At 31.8% G+C, this 9,167-nt stretch overlaps 1 protein-coding gene across 1 annotated transcript; it reads right to left on the reverse strand.

Moving 5' to 3' along the window:
- Nucleotides 1–1,835: 1,835 nt before the first annotated feature.
- On the reverse strand, nt 1,836–4,402 carry LOC125223464 (uncharacterized). The gene is made up of 7 exons (XM_048126628.2): nt 4,200–4,402; nt 3,839–3,990; nt 3,612–3,721; nt 3,454–3,539; nt 3,085–3,189; nt 2,819–2,993; nt 1,836–2,333 (listed from the first exon to the last, which is right to left on the reverse strand). Exons 1-6 carry the CDS (start codon nt 4,307–4,309, stop codon nt 2,864–2,866), a joined length of 693 nt encoding a protein of 230 aa, XP_047982585.2. The 5' UTR covers nt 4,310–4,402; the 3' UTR covers nt 1,836–2,333; nt 2,819–2,863.
- Between the last annotated feature and the right edge of the window lie 4,765 nt (nt 4,403–9,167).

Below are 9,167 nucleotides of genomic sequence, written 5' to 3' on the forward strand. Positions count from 1 at the left end.
ATGTATATAGAATTGATTAAAGTAATTATTTCATATAAAGTATAATATACACCATATATGTTGAGTATAAATGAACTCTCAAACAAGTATCCAAAATTCCCACTGCAGAGTTCAATGTAATTTGATGCCAAACTTACCATTTCACCATGCTTCAATGATAAATAATCTCTATGTGCTAAGTGTGCGCAACATTCAAATTTACACAAATTACAACAAAAATATTAAAATGTTTGGTAGTAGTATTTGATTATGGGAGAAAGTTACCGATTAGATTACAAAACCATTACAAAAATGGATATAGTAATACAAGTAGGTTAAAGCTATAATTCGTAATGGTGGTAAACCAAACAAATATTCGACCCAAACTACTGCACACATTTTATGACAATAAAATGAACAATATTATATGTAGAGATATAAGAATGATATGAGAAGAGTTGTTGTTACTTGTTACATATGAGTATAATAAAAAGGGAAGACATGTTAGCGGTCCTTATTAGACGGCAAATAGTTCCACAACCATCTCTGTTTTCTATTCTTATTATATTCAATCCTGCACATGGGAGGAAGATGCAACTCACACCATCATTTACCTACCTCACATATCATACTTCTATACTCCATCTCCCTCTTTATTAATCCTGGATCCAGGAAATAGAACTCGTGATCTCAAACACAATGAAGAAGGTCATCGCTAACATTGAAATGTTGAGGCGTTGCAACAGCTATAGTCAGCAATGAAGCACGAAAGTGAAGCCCAACACCAAAATATTAGAGCAGAGTTATTGCACTATGGAGTCGGCTACATCTAAAAAGACCGAATTTAATGAAATTTTCTGGTTCTCATGGCAGCCGGGGTCCAACACTGCTCTCACATTGAACACTCATGTGAAGAATATATAAATTGTGAAACTAATCTAAAATGACTCGAACTATTTACATGTCTCGTAAACTGTCGTGTAGTATTAATAAAATCATCCTATTAATATAATGATTAATTTGTATCAACTCTTTTTCATGAAGTTCAACTCCGAGTGAACAATAACAGTTGCGTCACTTAATAGTTAATACTCAATGAATGAAATATTTACGAAATAATATTAGAAGTTTGGTTATTATTTGGATATTAATGATATAATCCCATGAAAGTTGACTACTTATGTGATTTTGGTTCATCCCATAAATAGACATTTCTGTTTGGGCAACTTTTTTTATCTAATGAGATGAACCTCATTTTATATTGATAATACTTAAATCACTTTTTTAATAATCTAATTACGAGGGTGGAGTAACAGTTAAAGACTTTAAGGTACTCATGCTAATAATTTGGGGGTAGTTTAGATCGTTTTGCCATACTGATTTTGTCAGCCCCTATCATTTTCATATAGATATTATGGAGTATTAAAATGATGAGGCCGCCTTACCAAAGTAGATCAAGAATCAAGATCCTACTCAGATTTGTGGTTCAGCTGTCATAAATTCTCATATTCGAATTTATGCTCAAATAAGCATGGCACTCCAATCATAACCAAATCATAGCTCCATCGCTGTAATTCAATAAATAACAAGATATCATGCATCTGATTCTCCCATGGCATAATAATTCAAATTTGTTGTATAGTAAAACACTATTGAATTTTGACATCTGTCCCATAAAGGAGCTAGGCTACACTTGCATCACCTAATGCTCAAAGATTTTGTGCAATATGCATACAATGTAGCCTCACATATTCCCAATCAATCACTAACTGCTAAATCCACTAGATGTAGTGGCCCCAAAATAGCTGGATTTGAAAAGGATTCTTCAGCAAAAGCAAAAGAGAAGTAGTCATACCTGATCTACAAAATCATTTCCAAATAGAAATCGAACAAATGGTTATAAACATTAGTACATTACATCTCGAAAAAAATCAAGCCCTCATGTGCCCTACCTAGTACAAAGAAATGCAAAGATTATGCTAACAAGGATATAAGCCAGTAACTATTCAGGGCTTATGCTGTTGGTTACAGAGAAAGTGAATGTTCATTTCGAATTTCGTATATGACAAGCAGTAATGGTATTACATTTTGCACGATTCTCTTAATATATGATGCACCATAAATGCCAAAAATGTAATCTTAGTAGCTTAGCAATGCTACAGCTGACATTGATTGACAAAGGTCTACTTCGCTTATGGAAAGATGAAAGAATCTACATTGGACCCAAGGATAGACAATGATCAAAACCGGTATAGTTGCCAGCACCAAAACCCAGTATGATGATCACTTGTCTTCATTCAGAAAATTATATGGCGGCAAGGACGTCCATTGGGATGCTTTTCTCTCATCAAAACCTGTTTTGTAGCATATGTGTGTATGGTTAAGATAAAAGGAAAAACAAACTTCAAGATGAGGTTTAGCAATCAAGATGTTGAAAACCAGATGGGCCTTAGGTGCCCTGGAAAGAGACTATTTAAGGCTACACAGTAATTTGAAACTGCATATCAGAGGAAAGATGAATCTAACTCCAAAAAGGAGACCCCCTATTGTTGATATAGAAAATAAATAAATTTAAGAATGTTCGGAACATCATCTCTTAGACAAACTAAATTCAGATTATGAGAAGCCATGACCAAGCAACTGAACATTCTGGATAAGTGGCATCACACTCTAACCGATTATGAGTACATTCAGCATTGTTAAGAATCATTTGTAAAATGGTGATAACAAGCTGAATTAAGTTAAGAATGGAAGAACATTGATCCAAGGATCAGATCACAAGGACTAGAACAGAACAACATAATAATGGTCACAAGTTTCCAGACAAAGAACTACTTACGTATCTAAGTATTTGAATCATGCATGTCTGTCTTTCCATCACACTTCAAGTATGTTGTCTTCTTTTTTTCTTTGGTTTCTCAATCTGCTCATCAGATTTCACAGATGTTTCCACATAGGTCGTCAATGTATCATTCTCTAATTTCCTATCATCGGTGTTCCTCTTTGTTGCAGTACTGCAGCATCATTTCAAGGATATTGATGGATGTAAGAAAATACTTTAAGTACTCTAGATAAGCTTTCTATCATTGAGATGTTGAGATGAACCTGTCAGCTCGAGACCATTCTTCTAAGTTTTTATCCAACCATCGAACACCTCCTGTATGGGGAGCAAGCAAAGACCCTGATATGTGAAGTATCTCTTTATCAAAGCTGTATAAAAATGCAGACGAATTAATTTAACAAAGTCGAAAGAACCCCTCAAACAACTTTGCAAGAAAGATCAATGTCTCATGTTCCTGTATTCGATGAAGGCCGAATATGGAAGCCTATGACTGGATAAAGTCAATCAAATATATTACAAGAATTAATTAAGCAAAAGCTCCTCTCGACAACTATAATGGAGTATTACGTATAGAAGCCAAATGTTGGGGGAAGCAATAGAATCCAAATCACAAAGATGGGTTTGCAGTTCACCTCTTCATGGAAAAACGTACAATGGTCCCAACTTTTATCTTATGTTTCCTGTGTGTTCGACTAACATACACTTCTTCTCCGCCTTTCTGCAGTAAAACGATTGTAAGCATCTTCAAACACAACAATATCTATCATCTTTTTCAAGACCACACACTTACAATTTTATACTTGAATTCATCACGAATATCGTCATCTGCTATTACAGCAGAAGAGAAACCAAGAACCACAGCATGATCCGAATTAGGAGTGAGTTTAACCACCTCCCCCTCTGAAATAGAGAAAGAAAAAGATTCAAATCAATTAAATTCATCTATTTTACTTATATAATCTTGTTTTTTGAACATTACTGTAACTCTACTTGATACACCACAGGTAGACATATTACCTAAAACCATGTCGGGCTTCGGATTGAAAAGCAACAGCTTAGCCTTTAATTGCACGCCAAAACATGGAAAAGTTCCGGGCACAAGTTTTGCCAAATTAGAACGAATACTCGGATCATATGCCAATACCACTCCACCAAAAGTCTCATTATACCTATAGAAAAGGAAAAACCTCTAACTTGCAACAAAGCTCTTCCAAACTAACCCAATCAACAGCACAAAAAGGAGAAAAAAAAAAGAAAAAAGGAAGAATTGCAATGCCAGAGCAAATAATCAACCTAACAGCAAACATACTCTCCATAAAACCTGTACGAAAACTTCGAGGGACTACAGAAACACAATTCAGGTCATATTGAAACTTACGTGAATAGCAGAGTGCTAAGCTCACTGAGAATGGCGTCGCTAGCGCAGTTTTCCTTGGAGGGGTGAAGGTAAACTACCAAATTCGCCTCGCACACTTCCAGTCCCGCCATTGAATTGAATATCAACGAGAATCACGAGCTTTGTAGAGGAAATTGGGTTCAATTGGTACTGATTTGGGTTTAGGGTTTTGGCAAGAACCCTAATTTCAGTCCTCTCTTGATTGGATTATGATTTCAAATTTGAGTCGGGTCATATATGGGCCAAGCCCAATAATATACTTTTAATTTCGAATATTGGGCTAAGTTGAAACTTATGGGCTTTTGGGTCTCTATTTACTTTTAATAATTAGTTAAACCTATGTGATTTTGTTTTGGCAAAGTTGCAATTTTGAATGTTCAATATTCTTTTTATTTGTTTATGTTTTTTCATAGATTGTATGTGTTGATTTTTAGTGCTTATTTGTCATTCTCATTTGTAACAGAATTGTTAGATCAAATTCTGTTTGTTGAACCAATTAGCATTTTTCTAAAATTTTAAGCATGTGATATTGTCATTCATTTTATTTACAGTTATATATGCTCTCTCTTTTGTGATAGTGGTTACCTAAAATGTATGTTTAATAAAGTGGCTAAAAAATCTACCACGGTATTACCCCATAAAGTAAATAAATTTGGTATAAAGAATGCATGACACATGATTGATAGCAACCTAAAGTAATTCTGTTAAACCGATATTAAATTTTGGTTTTATTTGAACTATAGTATCTTAAAATGCTTTGGATGTTCTTATTGAATCAAAACAAACAAAATGTTAGTACTACGTGTTTGATCTTGGATGCATTAATTTTGATGCAAACTAAACACACCCAACTTTTTCGGCCAACTAGTCCGGAGCTTTTATCCTAGCGGCAAGGTGCTTAGACATTATTGTATGATGATGAGGTGCTGAGTTTGAGCCTTCTTAACATTATTTATAATTTCCTCTTTTATATAGGAGTTTATTAAAAAAAAAAACAATCGGCCAACTAAACACATATTTTAATACTAGTACTAGTATACACTATACATCAAAAGAAATGTACATTTGTGAATCTAAAAGGTCATAGTAAACTTGTATTTTAATTTGGTATTGTTATTCACTAATGAACCACTTTCTTGACCATTCCTACCTCAACTATCCAACAAACCTAATTAGTTGATCTAGCATTAGATTTAACAGTATGTCCCGTTAAATTAGGAGCATATCAATGATTCCACTATTAAGTACTAACACACCATCAAATCAATTAATAATTAATTAACTATACCTCATAGTGGGAGAGTGGGAAATTTTTCGAAAGAGAAAGCCCTTTTGCATATTTCTATATATTTTATGAAAAAAGCCAAAAATATCGGCCCACAAAATAGAAATAGACAAGATGGCGTCTCATACATATATGAATGTGTCTCCTTACAACCCTACATTGAACTCTGTTGCGGTGTTCCCCTCTTTCGCCACGCCTATTTTTGCCTCTTTCACTTTCAATTATTAACATGCTTGTATAATTGGGTCCCACTTTTTATATGTTTTTATTCCCTTTATTTCTTCCCAACTTATTATGGTTTCTTTTCTTTCTTTTTTTTCCCCAAATTTATCTAGATCATTTGATTGTTCATAAAAATATTGATGCGGAGTTGCGGACATTTACATCCCAATTATTGAAATTAGGGAAGTTAAAAAGATTTTAGTTAAGTATAATTAGTATTTATAAATTTTCTAATATTTGATTGGATAAGTTTTAATCATTTTGGTTGAGTATTTGTGATCGGAAAAAAGTTTTACATTATTTTATAGATCGGTGATAATAAATGGAATTAATTTGTTAAGTAGTGTCTATAAATAAAATAGACACGTTACTAATAGATAAATAAAAATAAAAATAGATAACAGTATACAGTTTGATTTTGTCACTTGCATGTCTGCAATTTTGGTGTGACTAATGTGATCATAAGAAAAGACAAAGGCTCGACATTCTCTGATTAAAATAATCATAAACCTATAGTGAAAAATCATATAATAAATAATTATTTAGTATGCAGTGTTACCTATAAGACTGACTATATTTGCATGTCAAAACAAAAAGGTGATCGTTTAATTTTCATGCCACGGTCAATGGGGGTCAAAACATGCTGCGTCTATTGATTGCTTATAGGAGTAATTGTTAGTGATCTTTTACTCATAGATAAAACCGAATTAATCATTAATCTCACCACTAATTTAATCATTTGATTTTACTTTTTGCAATAATTTGGAATATTATATTCTGTGTAGGACAACAAAAGCACTAGCTCATGATAATGATGAGACTTTGTATTGTTTTCAACTATTAACATCATTAGCTGAATTATTTTTACCATACTCATGAATCATGATAATATTAATTAATCTGGGCCATGTTATTGGTACCCTTTAGATTTGCTGATATAATTAGCTAGTACTCCACTTAATTACTCCTTTTACTTGTATTAAAGGAAGACAATGAATGTAACATCAAATTATGATGGACCTTTATTGATTGGGAATTGTAATTCATCAAATTAATTTTATGGTGACTATAAACTACTCCCTCCGTCCCGCTTTAGCAGTCCTATTGACTTTTTTGTCATCTTTTTGTAAAAATGATAAAAAAATATTTAAAGAGGAGAAATGGTAAATTAAGAGAGAGAATAATATAGAGAAAAGTCTTATCTACATTATTGTCTCTCTTACGTTACAATTTCTCCACTTTAGCTATTTTTTATCATTTTTACAAAAAAATGGCAGAAAAGTCAATGAGACTGCTAAAGCGAGACGGAGGGAGTACTTGCTTTTTACAGGGTATACGAGGAAAATATATTTTGCCATACAATCTATGTTAGTAATTTGTAGGGATAATGGTGACTAATATTGTGAAATATTTTAAAAAGAAGGAACATTTTTTTAGGTCTATGAATTTTGCCAAATTATCATTTTAGGTTCGTGAACTTTGAAAATATCATTTTAGGTATTTTGAACTTTTTTCATACGAAAATGCCCTCAAGGCCTTCAAAGGGCAATTTGGACAAATCTTTCACCACTCATCTTGCGTCAAAGACCTAGAGTCCAACAATTTTTTTTACTACTATTTAATTCAATCACCATCCAAATTGAATTTAAATATAATTAAAATTTTCCGTAAAAGAATTTTTCAATTATTAGATGACCAATTATTTAGGGATAGTGAATTGGGACTTGATACTTTATTTTATTTTTCAATCTAAACTGCATTTTAAGAGCTTACTATAGGTGATTTGTGAATTATATTTAGTTTATTTGTTTTGAAATTAGATAGCTATTAATTTGGATTGTCATTCGGAGTATTATTTATATGAATTTCAGAATGGAGAATAATTACTATCCAAATTGAATCTAAATATAAAAATTTGCCGTTAAAAATTGTTGGACTATAGGTCTCTACGCAAAATGAGTGGCCAAAGAATTGTCCAAATTGCTCTTTGAAGGCCTTAAGGGCATTTTTGTCTAGAAAAAGTTCAAAATACCTCAAATGATATTAACCTATGGTTGATGGACCTAAAATGATATTTTTAAAGTTCACGGATCTAAAATGATACTTTGTCAAAGTTCGTGGACCTAAAAAGATGTTCCCTCTTTTAAAAATTTGTTTTTTTCTACCGGCAATAAATTCTAACTACATTAAAATGAGATGGATAATCATATCTGATGTGATAGTAATAATAAATTAAATGTAGCCGAATTTTTTCGATGGTGGAAAAAATTTAACAACTATTTAAATTCAAAGTTCATCAAAAAAAATAAAATTTAAAAAAATTAGTACATAATACTAAGTGTCAATATCTCCAATTTTTATGTTCATGATTGAGAGTTATATAGACTATGAATTAGACTCAATGTTGAAACACAATTTAATTAATAATCATCCAATAAATCAAGGATCTAGTCATTACGAAAATAAATAAGAAATCCTTATTGACAATCTTTTAAAAAGCTACTATCGTACTACAAAATTGGATTCACTTTATAGTTTGAATATGACTTTTATAACGTAGCAAAAATATCCAATTGGATGAAATGATTGCAATATATATATTCCCTTTGTTCCTAAAAATTTGTCACTTATTTTCTTTTTTCGTCCATTCCTAAAAATTTGTCACTTTTACTATTTTTGATAGTAAGTCCTACATTTCACTAACTCATTCTCACTTATCACTTTTTATTTTAAAACTAATAAGTACTATATAAAAGTAAAACACACGTGTCATTAACTTTTTAAATTCATTTTTTATTACATTTTTCAAAACTGATGTCGAACCAAATGGTGCAAATTTTAAGGGACGGGAAGGAGTGGTATAATTGTTTTGCTATTGTAACACAATATGTAATTGCTGTGATAAAATGGTTTACTTCCTTTATCTCATGATGTTAATGGTCAAAACTATACGGTGTTAGTGGAAAACGGTTGGATGAAATAGGATTGACTCGTATACTAATTCACGTGCTCCCTCCGTTCTATAATAATGGAGTCATTTTACTATTTTTGTACATTCCATAATAACAGAGTCATTTTTCTTAGTAAAAGTCAACACATTTTTCCACACTTATTTTACTCTCTTTTATACTTTTTTCTCTCTTCATCTCACTACCTTTTTCATTTTCCACTTTATTCTCCATTTATCTTAACTCACCTTATATAATTTTTTTCTTAATCTTCGTGTGCCAAAAAGAAACGCCTCCATTACTATGGAACGGAGGGAGTACTAATTAAGCATGTTTCTTAAAACTTCATCAATTTTCTTTTTATGTTTGCTTTATATCTTACTTTTGTACTACCGCAAAGATTCCTTTTTCCTTATACTTTTTTCTCATTAGTATGGCTATTAAACTGATCATCATTCATTCAATATTATTATTCGGAAAGAAAATAAAGAGATA

The sequence above is a fragment of the Salvia hispanica genome, chromosome 1 (assembly GCF_029641045.1).
Source record: "Salvia hispanica isolate PSC_SH4W2 chromosome 1, Shi_PSC_v1, whole genome shotgun sequence".
Classification (NCBI taxonomy): Eukaryota; Viridiplantae; Streptophyta; class Magnoliopsida; order Lamiales; family Lamiaceae; genus Salvia; species Salvia hispanica.

Coding starts and splice junctions, on each gene's coding strand:
- LOC125223464 (XM_048126628.2), bottom strand. CDS start 4,309: ATGGCGGGACTGGAAGTGTGCGAGGCGAATTTGGTAGTTTACCTTCAC. Junction 3,190..3,453: donor GTACGTTTTTCCATGAAGAG/GTGAACTGCAAA, acceptor ATTTTTATACAG/CTTTGATAAAGAGATACTTC. Junction 2,994..3,084: donor GAATGGTCTCGAGCTGACAG/GTTCATCTCAAC, acceptor ATGATGCTGCAG/TACTGCAACAAAGAGGAACA.